The following is a 26,298-nucleotide window of genomic DNA, read 5'->3' on the forward strand; positions in this document are numbered from 1 at the left end:
AAAGAGCCTCACTTAGTTAAAAAAAATCTCTTTTACAGGAGTGTCCTGGCCAGAATTGGAAGCCTGTCTTGTCAATATACTGTAACTTGCACACACACACCCAAAACCAACACAAATGAAGACAGACATAAAACATGCAACAACAAATAAACAAATAATCCCACATTTACAAATCAATGACACTGACTTTCAAATATAAAATGATAAATGCCGCTACATTTTTTCACTAACTCTATAATTTCTTTGAAAACCTCTACAGATCAAATAAATTGTTAAAGGGTCAATGACATGATGCAACTAACCAAGTAAAACAGTAAATGATATCATAGAGAGAACCCCTGAAAGCCATCATCAAGGTCAGTAAGTCTTACAAATAGGTCTTATAAATAAAAATTCAAGAATGAATTTGGAACACAATTTTAAAAGGATTTGCTTCAGTTATCATCTGAATTCCTTTTACTGATGTTTTCATGCTTTCTAATTATAAACAGATGTCATGTAGTAGGACACAGTACAAACTACAGATGTATTTATATTAATCATCCTAAAACCATGACAAGTGCCATTTAAGACCAAATTAATTTTAGCTCCTGCAATAGGCTCGTCATTCAGCTAAGACTTGAGGTACTGGCAGATGTGTGTAAAGAACGTTTAGTACTTTACCATGAGGTCTGGTTTGTAGACACACACACACACACACACACACACACACACACACACACACACACAGAGAGAGAAGGACAGTGCGCAGACTAACATCCATCTGGAAATGTGTTTACTGCAGTCTAAACAACTGTAAATTACAACAAACACAGGTTGAAAACTCACTCTCAGTTTCTAAGTTGCTTACACATCCTTTTTCATCTCTCTGGCACACACAGAAACACTCACTACCACATGTCTAGTGTTCAGTAGTAATTAGAACAGATCAGTTGTCACCTGTCATCATATCTGTCATTTTATTTAACAGAGCTAAAATATCACAGTATCCTTTTACTAAATATACTTTTGTAAGCTTACTCTACCCATCAGTTGACTTCATTACTCTACATTACTTAATATCCTAATACTTCATCTGACCTACAGAATAAAGCACATATTTGCGTCATGTTTATACTGTTTCAATTGTAGTTCTAGAAACACATGTAACTTCTGACCTTCTTAGATAACCATTTTGCTATAGTGTACCTACTAGTTAGTGCAGTCCAGGCACAGATTCACACACACTACACGATTGAGAGTGTGATGAATAAGTAATTATTTAAAAACTAACAGCTAAAACATGATATTTACAATTAATTTGTCTATTTTTGCTCCACACACAGACACACACACAGACACACACACACACACACACACACACACACACACACACACACACACACACAAAAGATATGTAAATTAACTAAATGGATGAGTGAGTGATTCAATGACTTATAAAAACAGTCACTTGTCATCTGTTTTACACATTAAGAAATATATTTAATCTCACTGATAACAGTTTTCAACAGTTTTGAAATGACATGATCCACGATGAATTAATTATTAGAATTATTGTGTAAACCTCAGTGGATTACTGTGATGTTTTTATCAGCTGTTTGGACTCTCATTCTGACGGCACCCATTCACTGCAGAGCATCCATTGTTGAGCAAGTGATGCAATGCTACATTTCTACAAATTTGTTCTGATGAAGAAACAAACTAATTTTTCAGCAATTTGGTGCAGCTGTTGATATTTATATTGCCAAAAAGTATGATGAAATTCTGACAGCTTGTCGGGTAAAACAGTAAACAGACTAATAACATAAAATAAATGATCAGTTGTCACTCTATATTTACCAATAATGTGTTTTAGTAAGATGATATTTTAATGCTTAATTTTATGATCATAGCTCTGTAGTTTTAATTGAAGGAGGCAATTCATTACAATAAAGTACAGATACACATTCCTCAAAAGCCTGTTGTATCATATTTGATACATTTTAACATGATTTTCTAAACAATGATGTATGGATAATTAAGTAAACCTACAGTACGTAAGTTTTTCATCTTGAAATATCATTAACAATATAAAACTTATTCATAAGTTTGCTTTATAAAAATCTGTCAAATTTTCGCAGCAAAAAGACACCTGTACCACATTTTTAGAATTATCTTAAAAGGCCTTTTACTTGCTAAAGTATAATATCAATCGTATGACAAAAGGCATGCTGTAGATTGTGTGCAACAGGTTTTTCAGAAAAGTTTGGGTATCAAATATGAAACAGTAGGCTTTATAGGGTTTAGATACCCATCAGTGCACCTCAGTACCTCACATTACTAAATTTATATCTGTATGGATAGAGAACCCGGGCTCTGAGGCCCATAGCCTACTTACTGAGTCTGGAAGAGGGGATTCATCCACAATCATTTTGTCCTGGGCATTTAAGGGATGACCAGTGACCCATGACCCTGATTCAACCTACCAATCTACCTCAATATCTCACATTTCTTATTATATCCATATTCACATTAATCCATATTCCCTAATACCTCAAATTACAAAGTCTTACTCAACCAACCACTCTAACATGAGAATGAATTAATAATTAAACAAATGAGTAGTCAAAAACATATTTTTTAGATTAGTGTGGGTGTGTACAATTGTGAGTTTCAGCTTCACAGGAGCTGCAGTTGACCCTTGACCCCTCCCAACCTCACAGGTGCATACTGAGAAGGTGACTGAGGTCATTCCTGCCGCTTTCCTTTGCTTCTGCCTCGCAGGCAAAACTCCCCAGCTCTCTTTGGCTTTGTGGTTAACTGGAGATACTCATCTGTATTCTCAGTAAAGGGCTTAGATTGGTTTTGAACAGTTTCAAAACTTTCCCTGCAATCACTAAACAGCGCCATCCATTTTCCTCATTCAGATGCAAAACAGAGAGCGTGCGAGAGAGAAACAGATGCTGCCTCACTTGTTACAGTAGCTCTCCGTGCGTCACTTGCGCATCGGCTCCCGTCTTTAGAGCGCTCGTGATCGCTGTTCATGTCCATGTAGAAGGCAGACTGCACGGGCTCATGCGGCCAGCAGGGCGGATCGAGGGGTGGAGCCGCTCCCGGTGTATATAGAGCAATTCCATGTTAGTCTGGGAGAGAGAGAGAGAGAGAGAGAGAGAGAGAGAGAATCCCGTGTCCGAGAGCCGCACTTCACCTAAAACAACTTTAATCCGAGCGTGAGAACGGAGAGAATCAAAGCACAGGAGTTCATTCACTGCACTGGTGCATGCATGGGAATTATTTGATTCACTCACTCCAGGAAAGCCCATTTAGTCTGCAACTTCATGATTTCAAAGCCGGGATTCTTTTCAAAACACATATTCCTACCTGTCAGATAATATGTTTTAAATGATTCTCTGAAGTCCGAAGTGTCTCGGTGCAGTGAGCTTGAAGGACGGGTCTCCTTGCTGGACTGACTCCGTTACCGAGTATTATCGGTGTGCGCGGCTTATTTCCACACTAGAGGCGCCGCCTTTGCTCTGAACACACACACATACACACAGGTGCCAGAGACACACACACACACACACACACTTCCGATTGAGTATTCGAGTAAAGGCAGCTCAGCGAGGATCACCCAGGACTTTACGCAGCACCGAGTTGGATTTACAAAGCAGATTTGTCCCTGTGTGACAACATGATGGATGCATGAGGGCGCCCGAGATCAATACACCTAATTAATCAATACCCTCTAAGCGCACGTGAAGAGATCAGCTCCGCTGGATGTGTATGACTGCATCTCTATCACCAGGTGGCTTCTTTTAAAGTGCGTGTTTCCGAGCGCGTTTCTCCTGTCGGCGTAAATGTGCGCATAAGGTGTTTTAGGAGCCACTAAGCAAAAGCGCAGAGCGACAATGCGCGTGCGGGATTAGTTTAAACTTTGGTTTGCGGCGGAATCGTCTGGATCTGGACTCTAAACTCGCGTCCCCTCTACAGAAGAGACTACGACCCCAGATGGGAGCTTATCTGGATTGAATTGTAATTTGTTTCCCTTTGTAAAGAAGAAGGGAAAAACATTCCAGCCGGAGGAGATTACAAGTGTTCTCTTCTCAAAGATCATTTGTTGTGACTCCTCTCGTTTTTGGATTTAAAACTCCTGCGCCTGATTTGGTGCAACTGTTTCGCACCAGGAATTTCGTGCGTTTTATTAGAACTTGGAGGAAACAGCAGTAATGTTTGTGTTGAAAGCAGTGGTTCTCTGTGCATTGCTCAGCGGGGCTGGGGCTCAGTCGTGCCCGTCTCAGTGCTCCTGCAGCGGGACAGCGGTGGACTGCCACGGGCAGAATCTGCGGAGCGTGCCGCGGAACATTCCCCGCAACGCCGAGCGACTGTGAGTGCGCCGCAACACGCACCACGAACACCATTACTCTAGCCAGCACTTTACTTAACAGTGTGCATTTGATCCACAAAATGCACACCGGACGACCAAATATTCTTCATAATATGATATGTATAATGTTATTTACTCGCGTCTAAATTTGACTGCTATTAATTTTGTATAACAGTGTGTATTTAGTAATAAGCCACACAAATGATATATTGATATTATTCTGTTACATGCTTCTTGAAGTGCTGTCATCAGAACAATACCAGAATGTCCTTTTCTATTCCACTCACGCATGTCTCTATCAGTCTCTTACACTGACTGTCTTTCTGAAGTGGGATTCATTAATTAAACTGGCATGAAGTTTTAGACACAACCTGCGCAGCTTTGAGGCTGCAAGAGCCAGAGGAGCTGTTAAACCACCAGACGCAGTTCAAATCCTGCCTTTTACTTAATTATTAGAATTTCAGTCACTCCTGGACTGTGCTATTATTTTCTTTGTTTAAAACTACGATATGCATTTTTTTGGCTGGATAGCTGTAAGTAGCTGTCATTTGTAAACGTAGGTTTCAAAGGCTACATGACACCAACGTTAATTGGTCAGGATTCAGAATTCTATTAGAACCCTGCCAAGAACTCATCCCCAGTCTAGCGCATACTTCACCAGTGATAAAACACACTCAAGGATGGTGCATGATGTCGCAGACAATTTAAACAATCTAGCATGCTGTGGAACATGTGAAATCCATTGTAGTGAAGGCCAGTGTAATGAAGTGGCCAGAAAAAAAAGTTTCAAAGCATCATTTACCACTTAATGGCCTAATTTAGACTTCTTAATTATGGCTAAATACCTAAGTCATTATTAACCATTTTACCCCCCTCTTTTCTCTCCACAGTGACCTGAATGCAAACAATCTGACTAAAATCACCAAGGCAGACTTTGCGGGACTACGACACCTCAGAGTTTTGTAAGTACTGACCTAATTTTTTGAGCTAGTTCTTTATTAGTTTTATTGGTTTTAAGAGTGCATCTTGCATGCAAAATGCATAATGTAGCCTAGATCTTATTATAAAAAAGCATAAACAACTAGAAAAAGGTAGAAGTATGTAAAATAGAAAATATTTAATCTTAGTCAGGCTAATTTTAAAAATACAAATGTTATTGTTTTATCTTATGAAATTAATATATTATATATATATTTCACACAATTTTTGCAAATTGTTGCAAGTTCCCATTATCCAGTAAACATATTGGTCCCCAATCTTCCCATTATTAGATTAATGCCAGTGAAAGCATCATTATTCCAAATGGCATGACTTGTCACAAAATACATTGTTCTGGGTTTTATTGGAGGTTAAACACTTGTAGCATATGCACACTTAGAGCAAACAAGTTTGAACAATGAAGCTTAACGAGGCAATGAGCCATGATTGTCAATCACAAACAAAGAGAGCATTTATTCCGAAAAATGATTGCGTTATTGGAATGTGACATGCCTGTCTATATCTTTCTTTCTATCTTCCTCTGGGTCTGTGTGAGGTTGTGACAGAGCGGGAGGTTTTGTCAATGCAAATGTGTGTGAGATGGAATGTGTGGGTGTGAATGTAAGCGTTAGAGAGAGACATAAAGAGAGCTCATGTAAGAACAGGTTTGCCCTCCCATTGGAGAGTAGTATTTCAGCCTGAGACTTTCTCCCTGTCTGTCTTTCCTTTTTTCTCAAAGATGCATAGTTTTCTCTTCCTCTCTCACTCTTACTTTTTCTTGCTCTTTCAAGACATCACTGAAATGATCTGTATCTCCAAACTTCGTCTAAGCTTCATCTAAACTCATCTCAACACATGTACTCGATTCATATGAAAAAATCAGAACATAAACAAACAAACAAAAAAATTACTATAACCTAGTGTATTATTCTTCTGCGTGGTTGCCGGGATTTTGACCCATTTTACAGTGTTCTAATTTATGACATAAACTTTAAATTTACATTATTAACCAACACTTGACATGACATGACATAATTCACAGACGTCTCTCACACAGACGCTCAGTCAAACAGAAAATTGTAAACTGTGATTTCTCATGTAGGGTCAATTTCCAGCTACGGAAGGGTTAAATAATGCATCAGTAAACCTTTGAATGATGTTATAAATATATTATTCCCATACTGCAGGGGTATGCATGTGAAAGTTTGCCTGGGTATCTGTGATGTTGTAATGTACTGCTATAAAAAGGTAAAACGTAGTAACTTTGCTAAAGCTGAAAGTGAGAAAAATTGCAGTGTTGTTTGATTTAGTGATTTGACGTGAATTGTCACACTCTTTTTACTCTTAATCTGAGCGCAGTGGAGACAAACCTGTGTGTCACAGGAAAAATCACAGTATAAGAGACCCGATTTCAGCCAATTTTAACAGGCGTTTGCTTTTGTAGGCCAGTGTAATTGAAGGAAAATGGTGCAATTATGTTGTTTTTTTTTTAATCATAGTCTAAGTATAGATGTTGTATTTAGACTGGGGTTGAAAGCTTTTATTTACGGTGGTTTTATAATGAGAGGAGGGTCTCCGATCGTGAGATATCCTGTGAAATGGTGTTTGTGAAAACTATTTGCGGACAGTGAAATGTAAAGTGCTTTCTACAAAAGTGCCAAGACAAATTAACTATTTTAATCTTTGAAATTCATGCAATGAGTGACTTATCTTTATTTTCATTTCCTTTCTTAGGCAGCTAATGGAGAACAAGATCAGTTCTATTGAGAGAGGGGCATTTCAGGACCTGAAAGAGCTGGAAAGACTGTGAGTGACTAATGCACACACACACACACACACACACACACACACACACACACACACACACACACAGGATATGCTGCACTGGCTTAAAGTCAGCAGCGTATTTGTGAGTTAACATTAACTGTGTGACCTGCCGAGTACAATTAATTGCAAAATGGCATTGCACAATCAAGTGTGTGTTTTCATACCTTAATGGTGGACATTGTATGTTGTGGGCATGTGTATATGTGCGCATTGTGGTCAGGACAGCCAACCCAGCCTCAGGGGAACACACACATGCACAACAAACTCTGGCACACACAGGCCTTTAAGCCAATGACACTGGAAGCTGGAATGGAAACGGGAATTATGCTCTTAAGGAACCCCCACCCCACACACACACACACACACACACACACACACACACACACACACACACACACACACACACACTTTCTTTCAAACTCTTACCCCCCAGCTATTCTCCATTTTCAAACCATTATCTCTTTGTCACTGACTCAGACAAAATTTTAGGTTTGTCAGATTCTTTAAGTGCTGCACTTGGTGTACTGCAGATCTCCCTTCATATTATATACCAGTATGACAAATTAATATAGAGCTTGAATTTAATTAAATTAGCATTTTTGAGCCATGAGCTCACCTGACCTACGGTTGTCTGATTTGTCCTGCATATAAACTCAAATCCTTGTAGTCAAAGTCCTTATGTACATTGTAGAAAGTGGTGAACTGCAGAGGCTTTTCTACCCATTTAATTTTGTTAATGTATTTAAGCTGCTTCAGTGACAATAAAGTATTTTTAAAATTTTGAATAAAATCAATTTATTAATATATTTGTTACCACATGGAGCACGTTTTTGGGTTAACATTTATTTTTTTCAATGTAGTAACTCGTTAGCGACTTGGTTTCAAGTCAACAATGCTTTCAAAACAGTGTCTTGTATTACAGAATTATCTGACTATTATCTGACTTTATCTACTAACTAACTGTCTTTAGCTACTAGGCACTCACATTTAAATTAATCATTTGATACAGTGAATGTAGTCTGTACATGTTTTTACAACACAAACACAATAAGTACATTGAACGTAATAATTCTTTAACACAAACACACACACACACACACACACACACACACACACACAGATTCTTTTTTAATCATAAATTGTGTTTTTTTTTTTACTCAGTAACTTCACACTACACTGCACTCTTATTTTACTCATAAATTCTAAAAACCCATTTGACGTTCTCAAAGGAACCCAGGGCGAATTAGCAATCAATAATGGATTACGATTAATAAAGCTTATTGTGCAGTACAGTAATGTATTATACAATGAATGAAGGCCATGCGGATCTTAAATTCCCCACAAAACCTTATTTCTCTCTTGAGGAGAGATTAAACACTATGTTAGGCGAATGCATGATCACTATTACTAGATTCTAGATTCTGATTGCAGAAAAACATTATTCTTTAAGATGATTGACTGTCAGTTCCCATCTCTTAATGGTGACTGGCAGATGTTCGGTTTACACGCATGGTCACATTAGAGCTGGCATTTAGAGCCGCGCCGCGTGAGGCTCAGTCAATCACCTGCTCAATGCTCTCCTATTTTTTTCTGCTAGTCATTACCTTTTAATTTGGTGAGGAAATGTTTAATGACTGCAACCAGCCCAGCTGAACCACAAAAGCCTTTTGCCAACTCGGGTCTGTGAGAAGCACATATAATTCACTCACGAATTTGATAACTTTAGTGTAATAAAGGATTTGTGTTAGCTGCGAGTGGCTCTGAATGCTAACTAGCGAAAGGGTCAATTGCATTAACCGTGACTGTGGCTTTGTGCAGTAACATATAGCTCATAAAGTGGAGTACAGCTAACTGGTAATAGCTTGTAATAACAGCAAATTTGCTTTTGGCGTAAATTGTGCAGTGTTGGCATAACTGAAGGGTTAGGCGGGCGAATAGCTCTTTACAGTGATAAGTGTAGGGATAGAGGAGCTAGCGGTAGCGCTGAATAGCACAGCAAAAGTCAGTGTGTAAGATCAGTCCCACTGTGCCGGTACAAAAGCAGGAGTCTAATGCTGGAGGGTGACTGCATAGCTGAGAGGATTAGAACGCACAGACATTGTAATGTCCTTACCAAAGGCCCTGCATAAATATGTGTGAGTGTGTGTGTGTGTGTGTGTGTGTGCGTATTGGGGATGCATTTAGGTATTGGGTGTGATGACCTCCCTTTTTAGACACACACACATCCGCACAAACACCCTTCGTCACGGCTTGCTAGTTATGAGCAATGCAGTCAGGTAAAGTAAACCTATGGAGAAGGACTTTTCATCTCAGACTTTTCTTCATGCGTTCTCTTTCCTTCCTCTGTGATGCCGCTTATTTTGCCATTCTTTTTTCCTTTGTTTTTAATTTCTTCATAAACACACACAGTTTTGGGTTAGCTGTTGGTTGTGAGCTAATGTCATGAGGATTGAGACCAGACCGCCATATAGTCTAGTCCACATTGCAGCTCATTCACTTTTTGTTTTATTTTGTTATTGCAAAAAAAAAAAAAAAAAAGACTGTAACACTTTATTTTAGGGACCAATTCTCACTATTAACTAGTTGCTTTTTAGCATGCATATTACTTGCACATTTCGCACATATTAATGCCTTATTCTGCATGAGCATATTTTAGATCCCTTAACTTAACAACTACCTTACTAACTATTAATAAACAGCAAATTAGGAGTTTATTGAGGGAAGAGTCATAGTTAATAGTTAGTTAATTGGAACTTAAAATAAAGTGCGAAAAAAATGAAATAGTTAAAAAATGGCAAAGTTTTATCCATGAACAGTTGTTCAGAAAATATTGCAAAAAGGAATGTAGACTCCACAACTGATCATTTTTCAGAAATAAATTAAAAGTTGACTATCTTTTAAACATTTGATACCGTTATCTCAGAAAACTACTCCAAATCCAGTGGATATTTTGTTGTTAGAAGCACTCATTGTATCAGGCCGGTACCTGACTCTGTGTCCCTCTGGGCCTATAAGCAAGTTGTGCAGATTCAGCCAATCAGATTAGTGCTTGCCAAATGAAGAAAGTTCTTTCCAGCTTTGTGTGCAATATGCATTAGGCTGTCAGTGAACAGACTGTGGGCGTCCCCGTCTGAGCCTACTGATTTATAAACGAAGCCATAAACTTATCTCATTCGCTGTATGTGATTGATTGCGGATCATGTCTGCTTTATAATACAGTAGCTGTGTGCATTTTCACACTGACTTTCAATTCATTCTTTCCTCTGTTCAGTCTTGTTGCCTGTTTTTTGGCATTAAAAGTCATTTCACTTTATGGCCCTCCTTGGAAATGACTGTGAGTGCATGTCTGTGTGTGTGTGTCAGAGTCTGGCTATGTGCATTTCTATCTGCAAGTGTGTGTCTGTGTGTACTCGTCTATTTTAAGGGTCGATCTTATTCGCTTTAAGCACCGTGTGTGTGTGTCTTTGTGTGTTTCTGCAGCGGGGTCCTCAGGGAAGGCTGTCCTCTGTGCCTGAGTGAAACACGTGGGCATTTCTGGAGTGTGCAGCACTGTGTGCCTCGTTATTATTTCATCATTCATTAAATATTCAAATGGAATGATGTAACCCCAGAAGCCGAACGATGATGTCATGGGCTGCTGTGTTTGAGTGCGAGAGTGTGTCAGAGAAAGTGAGGGTGTAAAAACAGAGAGGGAGAGTGAGAGTGGTTTCGTACTTTGTGCAGGCAGAGTTCACTTTAGAACTTAAGGTTTGTGTGATTGACGTGCGGGAAAACTCGCATGCTGACGTCAGGGCACAAGAACTGATCGGCTGTTTGTGTTATTTTAACATTCTTCCATTAGTGTAGAAGTTCTCAGATCTTGGGAGCTTAGTAGGCCACTCGGAACGATCTGTATTCTGGTATTAAAAACATTATTGATTAATCTCAAGCCTCATTAATCTAACGCACAGACAGCAGTGGCGCCACTCTTCATTAATATGCGCAGGGGGTATTATATATGTGCTGATTGTCATGCATAACATCTATTATACATACACTAGTTGGGAATATTACCCAGTTTATTACAATGTCAAAGAATTGAGCAAGAGAGAGTGAGAGTGAGTGAAATTACTTTTTATGACCGAATTGTCTATGAACTAAAGCAAATATGCATCATTTTTAACTTAAGCAAATATGCATCATTTTTGTTTCATGACGTGTGTGCATATGTGTTTGTGTGTGTGTGTGTATTTGCACTGTAAGTTCTTTTGCTTCACTTTGTGTGAGAAGTTCTGTTTGTTTTTCCCACATCTGTTTTTCCGGGCTGTTCTTTGTCTGCGTGTGTTTGCTAGATGCCCCCACACACTGACAGTGTCTGCCAACCACACACACACACACACACACACACACACACACACACACACACATGCAGAGTCAAGGCCCAAGTTGACGGCTGGCAGGCCTGTATTGAAACATTTTATAACATTAAATGTTTAAAGTATTTTTCCTAGCACAACACAATCAGTGCATACTTCTGTAAACATTTAGATCTGATGTTTCATATGGAATCTATTCACAATATTTATTGGGTTTATTTTTTTCTGATGTTTTCTATAATATGTCACTGATTATTATACCAGTTGTTTCTTAACGTAATCTAGTCGGTTTTGCAAGCACACAACCACCCATGTTAAAGCAGACTTTCTGCCAGGTCTGATACACTTCATACCATTTCTGGTGCCTCACAGTCATTGAATTTTGCTCCTGTAAATTGTGTGTTTTGTGTGATTTCATGTTGCTGCGTGTGTCTGTGTTTGCAGGCGTCTCAACAGGAATAATCTTCAGGTTCTTCCAGAGCTGCTGTTTCTAGGCACGACCAAACTCTTCAGACTGTGAGTCCTTTATCTTGTACCCCCTCTTTTTCCTCTCCCTGTTTTTTTCTCACACCCTTTCTCTCTCGGTTCTCTTTTTGTTGCTTTTTTAAAATGAGATTTTTGTCTCTTTACCAAACTTTATTAATTAATATAGCTTTTACAAACCTATTTGCTTATTTTAATGACATTATACTCTTTTTCACGTATTTATGTTGCTGTGCTGCAGCAGTTGGATCTGGGATCTTTCACACCTAGGATGACTTTTTAATACGTTTAAATGTTGCTGTTTGCTTCCCTAATGTTCTGTTTGGTTTGTAGATTCGGTTTTAATAAATTGTTATTAATACCAAAAGATAGTGACATTAAATCTGGGGGAAAATTGCAGCATAAACACAGCAAAATCTTGAGATCTGTCTTCTAAATCTCACTCATTACTCCCAGACAGGAGTGTGTGTGTGCATATGTGTGTGTGTTTATAATTGAGTTATGCAGGACATCTAGGGATCAGCAGTAAGGGAGGTTCAGACTATGAACAGAATAAATTGAGTTAAAAGGAGATGCATGCTTAAACATCTGCTGCTCAGAGAGAGCGAGAGGAAGGATAGCGAGCGCTAACAGCTTTACCAGGAAAAACAACATTCTAACGGACTTTGCAGGAGGCTGATTGAGGAAATGTCTTTCTCTGTGTGTGTGTGTGTGTGTGTGTGTGTGTGTGTGTGTGTGTGTGTGTGTACTGCTGCACATATCGCTCATGTTTCTGCTGTCATACAGCCACTCTTCATGTTCTAGACATGGTATGGTTGTGTGTGGTCTCCTAAAAATACACTGGGATCTTCAGGCTCAACTATCAGGTGTGTGTGTGTGTGTGTGTGTGTGTGTGTGTGTGTGTGTGTGTGTGTGTGTGTGTGAGTGTTCGTGAGACTTAAAGTAAAATGCTGGTCTCTAAATCAGATCTTAAAGAAATAGATTAATGCGTTCGCCAAAGCACTGTTTGCTTGTTTTTATTTTAGATTGTGTGTGTGTGTGTGTGTGTGTGTTTGTGAAGGGGTCAAGTTGTGCCTGTATTGGATAATAAAACCTGAAATGAGCTACACTGGGGGACCAGTAAATGGAAAAATGGCTTAATAAACATCCTAAGTAATGTTTTAATGAAAATGTTAAAATGCAGAGCGTTTGGGTCAGGGTGAGGGATATGAAATATTATTAACTCAGTGTAAAAAACAATAGAAGTCGATGAAAAGTGTGTGTGCAGGCACGTATGGGATTTTATGATTCTCAGGAAGGATTTTTCTGGTCTGTCTATCAACTCAGTTTCAACAAGATGGTAGCAGGTGTGTGAGAGAAAAAATAGACAATGAGGAAAAAAAGAGGTGTACTTTCTGATAGCATTATTTGATTTGATGCCCTGGCACACACACACACACACACACACACACACGCACACACACACACACACACACACACACACACACACAGTGTTCTTTCCTCATTAGATTATCTTGTCTACATCTGTGGCTAACATGTGCAGCTTTTATCTGCCTGCCTCTTTCATCACTCTGTCTATCTCGTTTTGTTTTATTTTGCTCCTTTTCCTGTTCTCTCATTCCTTCAATCTTTTATGCTGCTTTAATGTGCATTTCTTTTTCTTTCTTTCTTTCTTTCTTTCTTTCTTTCTTTCTTTCTTTCTTTCTTTCTTTCTTTCTTTCTTTCTTTCTTTCTTTCTTCTTCTCTTCTTTCGTTTCTCTGTGTGTCCTCTCTCTCTGTCCCTCTGATCAGGTTTGACGTTAATGTGTCCGGATGGAGTGTGTGTGATTTTTTTTGGAGGGGGATGGTCTGGTAGCTGGTGACAGAACCTTCCAGAGCTTGTTTTGTTCATCTTGCCGGGTGCCCTAGTGACCCCGGCTTCTGCTGTACGTGTGTGTGTGTGTGCGCGTATATGTTTGTGTGTCTGTGTCTGTTTGAATATGAGTTATGGTTATACACATACGGCTGCTGCCACAGTAGCGGCTGAAGTATTTCTGCCTTTTGTCTCCTCAGAGGCCAGGCCTGTTTGAAAACCTTTGAATAACTTTGGTAATGTTGGAGAGAACGTTCAGATAACATTTCTCACGGACAGCAGGTCGGTCACAGCTGTGTGTGTTTGGATAGAGAGAAAGTGGGAGAGAAGAAAAGAACTTGAAGGAGAGAGAAAAGAGGAGATGTGAAAGCAGATAGAGAGGGATTAGTCCATTAAGAACTCTGTTAAAATTCACCATCAGTTTGAAAATGAGAGTGGCACACCAATTAAAAAAACAAAAAACAAAACATGGAGTGGAGAAAAAAACATAGACCTTGAGGAACCAGGTGATAATTGTAACAAATAGATATCACTATAGTTTTTGTATTTAACGTTTTCTGAAATTAAATATTCAAATTCTCCATGTTTCTTAAGAATAAAATGGGTAACACTTTAGTTTAGGGACCTATTCTCACTTTTCTCACTAGTTGCTTATTGGCTGTTAATTTAGTACTTATACCAATGTCTTATTCTGCATGACAATATTCTAGATCCCTTAATCCTACACCACACCTAAATTTAACAACTACCTGACTAACTATTAATAAGCAGCAAATTAGGAGTTTAGTCATAGGTAATAGTTAGTTAATTGTTCCCCAAACTAAAGTGTGACCAAAAAGAGTTAAATAAACCAGACAAATGATATATGAACAAACCCCTCTGAATATAAAAATGGAAAGTTTGTTGCAAGTTTTGCTGAAGTGGAGATATCTGGCTCAATGCATGAGAAAAAAAAACTCATATTAAGAAAATGGCCTTTAAAGAAATCTACAGATGCAAATTAAACACTCCAAACAGTCCAAAAAAAAAATCCTGAAAAAATCTGAAAATTGCATGAAAAAAACAAACAAACAGCAGTTTGCCTGTAGTGTCTTGCCTTAATTGTGTAGGTTTTGTAGATGTTGGGGTTGGTGGGGGTCGTTTCTCGTTCAAGTTGGCGCGAACATATCTTTTGGTTGCTACGGTTACTGTTGTCATCTCATGTAGCCATCATCCCTCATCCAGTAACCGTTAGTGTGTTTCACACTGTGCAAACTTTCTGAGTGTGTTTGTGGGTGCTTCTGACCAGCGAAGGAATTTCTCCCGTTGTGACGTCTGTGTGTGGCTTTTATTGAGCCTGTCACTGGTTATTAAGTCAAATCAAATGCCTTACAATGGTGATTGTGTACATTGTTTCTGCATACATTTCTTGAATCTTAAGGACAGATATTGATCAGTGTTCTTATGTCTGTGGATGAAGAGATGAAAAGTTTGGCATCACTTCTTAAAGCTGAAGCGTCTTCAGTTCATTTTAGGTTAATAACCATCATATTTGTAATTCTGTTATGTTTTGCAATTATTTTTGAATTAGTAGCGCAGAAATTACAGCTTTAACCTCAGATCATAAATGAAAATAAGCAGGTCTGCTTGTGTTACAAGCCAAAGCAAAGCATCATGAAGTCTCTGGGAGCACTGACGATATGTTATGAGAACAGATTAGAAATTTAAACTGAATGTGTGAGCATGCCAGCAGACATCTTCATATTCCTGTCATGTCTGTGTGCAGTGGCTTTGGGTTCACACACGCTTAGCTGGTTTTAAATATGGCTTTGACGATGTGGTTTTCTTGAGAAATGTGCCACGAGTTTTCGGGGTGAAAAATCATAGTGGTTTTCTTGCTTAATCCACACCACCAAACGCTAGACAAGCCAAACTGTTTGCCATCTCAGAGTGTGTGTGTCTGCGTGTGTGTGTTTACCAAGCTCGGCGTTTCCTAGGTCACAGTGCTGTAGAGAGTTTGGCTATTGTGTGCGGAGTGGACGCTTAACCCCAGTCCTCTCAGCTCACAAGACACACACACACACTTGCTAAGCCTTGTCTGTTCACACGAGTTGGTGGGAACAGTTTTGAAATTAAAGACGGATAAAATAAAGTGAAGTGTTGCCTGTCTATTGAAGTATAGCATTATTAGGTGCGAGTGTGTGTATATGTGTGTGCGCATATGTCTCTGTGTGTGTATATGTGGGATTTAATTTCATTCATAATCAGACTTTAATGAAGACAGGAAAAGAGTTCATAGCTTGTTGCCATAGTGACAATGACTCATAATAGAAAAACCTCAAGCTTGTAGACATGTGTGTACATGTATGTCGGAGTCTGTGTGTGTTTTCATGTGTTATTGTGTGTTTATGTGCATGATCTGCATTTCAGACTTTTTCATGCCTTGTCAGAAGATCAAAAATATTAAATTTTACAACAAACTCCTTGATCGTGAAAAAAAAACAAAAAACACACAAAAAAAACATGCGATTTCAGGGCGCACCTTTGAGAAGAATGAATAAATGATGTGTTGAAGCTGCCAGTTCGTTACAATGCTGTCTAAAAATATGCAAATGAGAATATTTAAGCAAGACGCAACAGGTAAAGGCTAAATCTGTTGCACATCGTTTGCTAAACTTCTTCATAAAATATATGAACATGCTGTACGTCATCGCAAGCAGTCAACATTTTGAGCAATTGCATGTGAATATTAATGCAACTAACAGCAGATATGATAGATGTGTAATGTCAAATATTACTAAATATAAACTATTTATAGGTCTCTCAGTTTTAGTAGTCGTTTTGATTGATTAATTAAAATGCCTTTAGCATTTTTTTTTAGCAAATATTGATTCAATTTGATATATGTTAGTTAATTAAAATATCATGTAATTAGAATTGTTTGGCAGTCTTAGTATTAACTTTTTATGCATTGCAAGGAAAGAAAAGTTCTTTTTTTACATTCTGCTGTTTTCCGTCATGCAAATATAACTCAAACATTTCAGGAAATTCAATTAGATTATTATTTTTGCCTGCAGGCTGTTTGAATAAACTCATTCACATTCATTCACGCACAGACACAGTCTTTGCTTTGTATCTTTTTTTATCCAGAAACTTTTTTTATTGTAGTAGTATATATGTTTTTTGTTCATAGCATTCGGACATTCAGAACTTAATGATATTCTGGTAATTCAGAATAGATGCAATAGATTTAAATACAGTGTTGTGAATGTTTGGAGTGCAGATAAAGCTGCATGAATAGCTGTGATTGGATGTTTTTCTTACAGTTGTTTGCATGAGTTCATTTCAGCCAATTTTGTTCATTTCAAAAGCTTTTTATTTTATTAATTATTATTATTATTTTTATTTTTTATAGAGATAACATCTTACGTTTATTTGGTAGGTGAAAAAAACAAGGAGGGTTTTTGGCAATCAAACACACACACACACACACACACACACACACACACACACACCTGAGCAGTACTCAGGAGAGAGTCTCAGACAGACAGTCTCCAGGCCAGGCACTGAGCCATACACAATTATAGAATAAACACCCTGTGTGTGTGTGTGTGTGTGTGTGTGTGAGAGAGGAGAGCGAGAGAGAGAGAGAGAGAGAGAGAGAGAGAGAGAGAGAGAGAGAGTGTGTGTGTGTCTGTGTGTGTGTGTGTGTGTGTGTGTGTGTGTGTGTGGTGGTGGAGGGGGGGTTCACAAGACACCCTTTTTATCAGTTGACCACATAGTTATGGCCTTTGACCATTAAATCACTTGATATGTGATTTGTGTTTGTCTGAACAGGTCAATATGTGTTTTTGATGAGTTTTTAGTTATTTGTGGACAGTGCTGAGTAGATTACTTGCAAATCGTAGTCTGTTACTGATTCCAAATTACATGACAAAAATGTAGTTAGTAAAGTAACACATTACATTGCACCTAAGAAATAAATGAATGAAATGTGAATTTGTGCATTTTTATGTGTTTGAAAGACAAAAGCCTTCCAAAGACATAGTAATACATGGTTAAATAACCTCCTGAGTGATAATTCAAATAAACATGATTGTGTTCATTACTAGTTGATGCAGTGTTGAGGAAACACTTTTCAAAATTGAAATGTTTTTTGTAAATCCAGTTGTCTGTTGCTGTGTGGCCTCTCAGTTTTCTGTGTAATTATAACCACCTTATTAGCCTTAACTGTAACTTTATAAAGTAACTGTTGTCTGATTGTGAGTATTCAAACAATGTTATATAATCCATTTACAAGTACTTAATTAGATTACATGTAATCAGTTACTATCCAGCACTGTTTGTGGATGTAAGACAGACTGTTTTTCTACTGAAATCTGGTTTTGAACTTTTGAAAGCTTTTGAAACCTCACTGGTGTGCAAGAATGTGTGTGTTTTGCTTCATGAACAGGGTGTGTTATCTGGACTCTTTTTCCACATTTGACAGTAGATTTGGGGATCACGCCGCACAACAGCATCATCAATCTCTATTGCTTATTTGACCTGTCAGGCTACAACACGCGGGGCTTATATTCCTGTCTAAACATGGACCCACACGTGCACACACACACACACACACACACACATACACACACACACACACACACACACACACACACACAGCTGAGTTTAAAGATGTCCTTTTCAGTTTGAGCAAGCCACTTTTTTTAAATTCTGTGTGGCCGAGTGTATGCTTGTGTGTTTGTGTCTGAGATGGTTTACGTGTGAGCGAGTGTGAGTCTTAGTAACAAAAAGTGGGCAATTTCTCGTTAGCATGTAACTGAAACTCCGGCTGTGTCCTAGCAACCATACTGGCCACTTCATGGTCTTCAGTTTCACCTTCACAACACCACGGCAACAAGAACACAACATCACCACAGATACTGAGCGCCGCACCACTGGAAGCACTTGAATTAAATAATTAAGGCCCTTGATTAGTGTTATATCTGCTAATCTGTTACATTCAGAGAGTGTCGGATATCGACTTCCTTTACAAGCAAATCAGTGTAAGGAATCAGCAATACGTTTCCACTGAAAGGTGGCCCAGTGGAGAATTATCACTGAAAACTATTATAGAAGCATGTAAAACTGTTTGCATCCACTTTGTTATTAAGAGTATGAAGTCTTTTGAGTATGAAAAAAAAAGTGGTTGTACACAGTGTACAGTTTTGACAGTAAAAATCTACTTTTTAGTTTTTTATTTTTAAATAGGAAATTGTTAAACTCAATCTCTTGAGGTCCATTGTGCACAGTCCAAATTGTTTTTTGGCACCCTTAGTGCATTTAGCCATATGTTTACTGCCTAAATAACTTTTTTTTTAACAAATACAAAATTGTTGTGTGATATAATTGTACCATGGCAGGTATGCAATAAAACTGTTTAATGTACAGGTAGTTCCAAGTCAGTTTAATCACCGTCATTAATATGCTGCTTTCATTGATGCGCGCACACACACACACACACACACACGCACGCACGCACGCATGCGCACGCGCACGCACGCACGCACACACACACACACACACACACACGCACACACATGCACACGCACACACATGCACACACACACACACACACACACACACACACGCACACAAAAACACACCACTCTCACACACACACAAACACACACACACACACACACACACACACACACACACACACCCGCACACGCACACGCACACGCACACAAACACACACACACACACACACACGCACACACACACACACCACACACACACACACACAAACACACACATAAGTCCGAGATTGTTCTGAGCACACACAGAAACATTCAGGAGCACAGAAACCTTTTGTCAACGATGCCCTGCGACTTCTATTAATAAATTAGCTTTGATACTGAATCTCTATGTTATATTTCTCAGCAACGAGGAGGTAAGATCACTGTTTTTGAAGTGACTAAACCCACAACGTCATTGTTTGAGAGATGTGCAGATGCATGATGTTCCCACACACAAATTTAATCTCTCTCTTTCTCGATAATTAAATCAAATAACTGTTATCATTCATTCATTCAAATAAATGAGTTCTTACTGCACTATTCATCTCTGTGTCTGATTTAAAGCAGGCAGAATCCTAGAGATCTAACGAGCCGTAACTGATGAAAATAACCATCATGCTTCCGGTCAAATAATGCGCTGCAAACATCATTAGCCTCATTAAAGTCCATGTAAAGCCATATTAAATATGTGTTCTGAGTTTGTAACAACACAGAAAAATGTGTTATTAACCACCCGGCCAAATTTGAATGATAAAAAAGGCCAAGTTACAAGCAGTATTCTCTGCTCTGAAATGGTGGGGGCGTGTCCTCTGTCTGTGCTGAAACCACGCCCACTCGCGGGAAAGCTGCCATCTCTTAAACTCAAATACTGCTACAACCTGAATGGATGCTCCCTCTATCAGCTTCATTTAAATAAGGAGACCGAGCTGTTTTGTAAATTATCACAACCAGGTAATATGCATTTACGTGATGAAGGCATAGCTAGCTAGCAGACTGTACGCTGTAGTAACTAATGGTAATGACAAATACAACGATCAGCCTACTCTCTGCTGTTCATTGCCTCCATGTCATGGATTAAAAAAAATTAATTCACAGCTAGACTGACTGAAGCAACAGCCTGGATCATTGTGTCTACCTTGTGCACAGACTAATTAGTGCAAAAATTAAATTTTAGGTCGTGCACACTGTGTGCATATCCTAGCGTACACATAAAAACCCAACCATACTTTGGTCTTAACTCGTAATCTAACTTTTGTAGTTACTGAAATGTATTTAAAAACCCTGTTGAAACAAATATAGATTTAATGCTCTGCCATACTTATGTTTTGACTTTCATTGAGGGATTCTAGCGTTAATCCGAAGCTTTAGAGCCCCTACAATTTGCATTCAAATATTGTTGACGTGAACGCTATCCATTTGGGATTTATTACGCAGCTGTACGGGGTGTGAACTCTGGAAGGTGGACTCCATCTTGGCTCCGTTTGCTCAGTCACACAGTCGTCTATTCTGAGTGAAAGCGTGGGAGTGTAATTGCTCTGAAGTGGACTCCATTTTGGCTCTGGTCACACAGTGGCACAGTAGGCCATTCTGAGGGAATAGGAGTGAGTTCAGCAGCGCTGGAGTGGAATTGTCAGCATTCTTCAGCACTGCTGTCATCTTTAACCTCTTAACAGAGCCTCTTCACTTTGAGTTCTCACACTCGCAGTCACACAAACACAAACAAGCGAGCATGCACAAAGAATTACGGACACACACCAGACACGAGGTGTAAGAAGCAAACACTTGCCCAAAATGTACACATGGAAACTGTGTGTGAGATTGACAGGGTGACACAAAGTGAAAGTATATATCCGTGTGCACGTGTATACATATGTAATTCAGTAATAACAGGCTTCCGCAGCCAGTCTGTCATTATTTAATTACCGCTTCCTCCCATCTCCGTGGCAACGTAATGTTTCCCTGATTGGTGTATGGTTGCCGAGTCACTTCCTCACTCCATGCCCTTAGAAGAGCGAGGTTGCGTTTCAAAATCTGGCGAGCTGTCTACATAGACAGCATTTGTGGACATCACAGACACACAGAGATGTTGTCTAGGAAGGTCGTGCTGAGTATTGCAACACAGCTGGTGAAAAAGGAGACATTGGGATGACTGAATCACAAACTTCCTATGGTCAACCAAGACTGGACACAAACACACACTCACGCCCTCTGTGGTGTTTAGTTTGTCAGGTTTTCAAGTTTGTCAAACAGCAGTGAGTTGTTTTGGTGGTGTGTGAGAATTTGTGTGTGGGTGTTTGTGGAAGACGCGTGTGTGTGTGTGCAATGTACAGTATGTGTTTTGCTGGTTTGGCCTTTTTCTTGACCAGAGTCTATTTTTCATTGCCCTGTGAAAAAGTTGTTTAAATAGGCCGAATCTTTTTCTCAACATGCTCTTGTAAATATGTCTTCTTTTGCATTTTAAGTTGAGTGTTGATTGAAGACCCATCCTGAAGCCATATGGTGGTGTAAGATAATAAATGATCGAATGATCAAATAAAACATTAATTAACATTTAGATTCTGTATTTTCTTTCAATCTCTCGTACGGTTACATATGAGGATGTGACATTGTAAATCGCGTCCTCCTGGGAAATTCCTACTTGCAAATTTGAAAGACGTAATTACAATGCGGTGTGCGTTCAAGAGACTTTGGTCAGAATAAAAACAACAATGGACAGTTTCGTATTTCAGTTCGTGACATGGATAGGACACTTTTAGAACCTGTATAAACAATTGAAATGATCAAATGTGTAGCTGATGCTTTATCTATTGATCCATTCAAGTTGAGTCGGAAATATCGTAATTATGAGTTTCGAGCACATGAATGACCAAGCAAAGTCATATTTAAGTGGGAAACTCAGAATTCTAGATGATACATGAGTCATGATGTTGGAAGGGGTGTGTTTATTTAAAACAATGTGGAAACACTGAACTATAGAATAGAAATTATAATGTGATTTTATTTGGATAAGCATATTTTCTCATGCTCAATTTATATCATCTACAGCACAAAGTAAACAGTTTTGCTTAAATTTTACAGCCAACAATGACTCTAAATTCCAACTTGCTTCTGCTACAATTCTTTGATTGGTTTAGAAATATCATGTTTAAATCTATGTCTGTGTTATTCCTTGCATAAATACAATCATTCCAACATGAGTTGAAGGTGGTTTACGATGAGGTGAATGAGAAAGGGGTCAGAAAGGGCTCACAGGACTCTTTCATTAGAGAGTGTGTCATGTTTATGGGTCAGACTTGCCCAGTCTGAATAGATCATGTCTAAGCGGCATTGTGTGCGAAACATAGAATGTTCTTGAGCTTTTTGTCCCTCTGAAGCACCCATAATCACCACCCATTCTGATACACTAAGATCTGAGTTCTCACAGAGTTTTATTCCCAGAAGAATGTCTGCCACCCTGTGTGTATACATATACATGTGTGTGTGTGTGTCTTGGATGCTGCACAAATCAGGATGTGTTTGAAAGGGTTGAGTCTTTGAATGAAAGCCTAGTGTTGTTCTCTGGCTTACACAGTTGATCCTGTTCAGTGTATGCCCTCTAATCGGCTTTTGCTAATGTGAATTGTCTAACAATCACCGTCACTCTCTTTCTCCTTTCTCTCTCTGTGTCTTAACCCTTCTCTTTCAAACACTAACAACCATCACGTCTTTTCTTTTACTTGGTTAATCACTCTGTTGTTTTAGCCAATTAATGGCTGACATAAGGGCAGCAGGGTGTGGAAGTTCTCTCTCTCTCTCTCTCTCTCTCTCTGTGTGTGTGTGTGTGTGTTGATTTTGTTTGTATACTGTTTGATCAGGTTGGGTCTGATCACAAACACAAGACCTCCATGTGTCCCTTTAAAGGGATCGTCCTTTGTACTTGGATGGTATGTTAGTGTGTGTGTGTGTGTGTGTGTGTGTGTGTTAAGTTGTAAATTCCTGCATTTAGCCAGTGTGTGTAAAGTGTCCAGAGGTTAAGTGAGTAAAGGTGAGATGTCCTCTGGGTCACTGGTGAAAGTTGTATGGTGGCTTAACACTGAGCACCTGGGCTTAGCCCTGACTTATAAGGACCACACCTTGTGTGTGTGTGTGTGTGTGTGTGTGTGGGTGTGTGTGTGTGTGTGTGTGTGTGTGGGGTGTGTGTGTGTGTTTGTGTGTGTGTGTGTGTGTGTGTGGGTGGGTGGGTGGTTGTGTGTGGGTGGGTGGGTGGGTGTGTGTGTGTGCGTTCGTGTGTGTGTGTGTGTGTGTGTGTGTGTGTGTGGGTGTGCGTGTGTGTTGGGTGGGTGTGTGTGTCGTGTGTGTGTGTGTGTGCGTTCGTCGTGTGTGTGTGTGTGTGTGTGTGTGTGTCACTGAAAAGATATAAAGAAATGAATATTACATTTAAAAAACATAATATTTATGCCATCAGCTGGGTATTGCAATTTAATGTGTAAAGTTCCTAATTTTACATATAGATTTACAAACAGTAATACGTAACCACACCACTGGATACTTCCATGTAAGGGCCTATTCACACCGAAACAAAAATACAAAAAGATTCACTGACGAAAGGATATTCACACAAATATTCATAGGTTTAAATGTTAACCAAGGTCAGTACTGTACTGATCAACAACCAGATTCACTCCAGTTCATGACACACAACTTTTAGCTTAGACTGTGGACATAAACATTTTCCCTTTTTTTTTGTTTTTTTTTTTATTACCTTACGTTAAATGCTGTTAACACTGTAAAACATTATAGCGCCATTAAGTTATTTTAAATTATTTCTTCTCTTTAACTCCAATTGTAATGACAAGTTTTGGGTTTTGAAATCAAGTTTACAAGTCTTCAAAAATAAAGCAATCTATTTGTGTAATTTATTAAAGTAATCTACACTGTTAGTGAGTTGAAGGTTATCTTGATATCAGGTAATATTTAATTTGAGCTAGACATATTTTACAAATTTAATTCTGCTTTGTGTAATTTTGGCTGTTTTGATTCTCTTTATTAAGAGATTTTTCATTAATTTATTAAATTAAACGTCTGGGGGTGAGAAGTCTCTTGCAGTTTTTGACAAAATCTTTGGTAAATATGTGAGATTAAGTAATAAAGTGCTGGAGAAAGCTGTTTAATTAGGAAGTATTGTTAATTATTGCACTGTTGCAGTAAGTTCATTTCAAATAATGCATGAAAAACTGGAAAGGAATTCAGTCCCACAATGCTCTTGATGTTATTTATGTGTGTTAAATGAGAAAAAAGAAAAAAAAAAAGAGCATATACAGACAGAAATAAACAAAATAAGTGAATCATAAGCAAAACTTATTACACAGTTTTTCCAAACACATTCCCCATAGCAAGCTGTTGCATACAAATCATAAAGTTTTAACAATTGCGAGTTCATTTGGCTTCTCGGAGGAGCTTATCATCTCATCACGTTCTCATAAAAATGCTTCACGAGAACGGCTAACTTTTTATGTTTCTTGGAACACCCGTGCAGCTCACTCCTGAATTTTTACTTAGCGCTTTTAAATCAAAGGCAAAGTGAGTCGTTTACTAAGTCATGTCTCATGGCCCCCTGCCCGGGGCCCTGCACAAGTACGGTGAGGCATTATATCATCATAAAACAGCATCATAATGGCCACCTAAAGAGAGAGCGGGTAGGAGCACAGAGATTGTTTTGAGAGAAAGGATATTACCAAATATTTCCTGAAGACCACCCCATAGCCTGAAAAGCTGATCCTCTTCTAAGTCTCTGGGGCTCTAAACCTGCCCATTTATGATCAGGCACGGTGGGAGGCAGACATGTACGGTGGCACTTGATTATGTGTCTGTCAGCTTTGTTGCTGGCTTCCTGGGTGTGTGTGTGTGTGCAACAGTAGCTTAAGGGATGATGTAAGCGGGTTTCCTAATTGCAGGGTGATACAAGGGTGTGTCAGATCTCACTGCTTCAGGGAGCACTAAATGTGTGTGTGTGTCCTCAGGTAATAGAAGGATATAAAGACTCTCTGGTATGTCTTTCTGCATCTATTTGCTTGGATACCGGATAAACGTGGCTTTTTTTCTTGTTTCCACATCCTTTCGCTAACTGCTATAGAACTGCTGCTACACCTGAAAATGAGATGCCTCAATTTAACAAGGCAAAAGAGAACAAGGCAGATTTAAATTGACATTTTCTCCTTTGGGGTTTAAGGATAGAGGGCTGTAATTAGAGTTTTTGGAAAACTCACCATTAGACACTCACTTTTTTTTTTTTACTTAAGCTGCTGACTGTATTAAAGGCTTGGCTTTAGGGAAAAGTGATATATCTGGCACTCACTTTCACCTTTATACATTTGTATAATTCTGTTTTAGTGGTGTGTGGTCTCCCTTGCTTTTAACTGATAGGTTTTCTAATAAAAATCACTTATTAACTTATTCTGTTGGCACTGTAAATTAATAATTAAGTCAAAAACAAAATTAAATACTGAGTAGTTTCAGTTATTTATATTTTATATATTTTATCTCTTATTGAAATATAGCATATATGACACCTGAAAAGAATGTACACTGAAAAAAGCAGTGTTCACTTTGAAGTAAAACAGATGAAATAGTATTTTCTTGTAAAAAGTACTCCTATAATCTTCCAAATATTCACTTTTTCACAGTGTAGTTCTTGCACGTTTGTTATACTGTACTTTTAAATAGTTTTCCCCCCAAATTTATGGTATGTATAACTAATATTCTTTTGGGGACACTCAGCTGGAATTAAATAAATATTTTATTTATTTTTTTTTGTTTAGATTGTTAATGTTAATTTTTTTTTTATATATGTATGTTTGTTTTAATTTAGTTTTGTTTAAGGTAGGTTTGTTTATGGTTTGTGTTGGTTAGGTACTTTTG

General features: G+C 38.5%; 1 protein-coding gene across 5 annotated transcripts in view; it reads left to right on the forward strand.

Annotated features, from left to right (window-relative positions):
• Positions 1-2,969: 2,969 nt before the first annotated feature.
• LOC109081075 (slit homolog 2 protein-like) overlaps positions 2,970-26,298 on the forward strand; it is a 72,406-nt gene continuing 49,077 nt past the window's right edge. For 2 of the 5 annotated variants that reach the window (XM_042716840.1, XM_042716773.1), the window contains exons 1-4: positions 2,973-4,363; positions 5,254-5,325; positions 7,076-7,147; positions 11,968-12,039. In XM_042716840.1, coding sequence (XP_042572774.1) covers positions 4,206-4,363; positions 5,254-5,325; positions 7,076-7,147; positions 11,968-12,039 — 374 coding nt within the window. In that variant the 5' untranslated portion in view covers positions 2,973-4,205. Of the gene's footprint in view, positions 4,364-5,253; positions 5,326-7,075; positions 7,148-11,967; positions 12,040-26,298 lie in introns of all 5 variants that reach the window. The other 3 variants (XM_042716967.1, XM_042716697.1, XM_042716913.1) reach the window with 3 other exon arrangements.

This window comes from Cyprinus carpio, chromosome A1, assembly GCF_018340385.1.
Source record: "Cyprinus carpio isolate SPL01 chromosome A1, ASM1834038v1, whole genome shotgun sequence".
Lineage (NCBI taxonomy): Eukaryota > Metazoa > Chordata > Actinopteri > Cypriniformes > Cyprinidae > Cyprinus > Cyprinus carpio.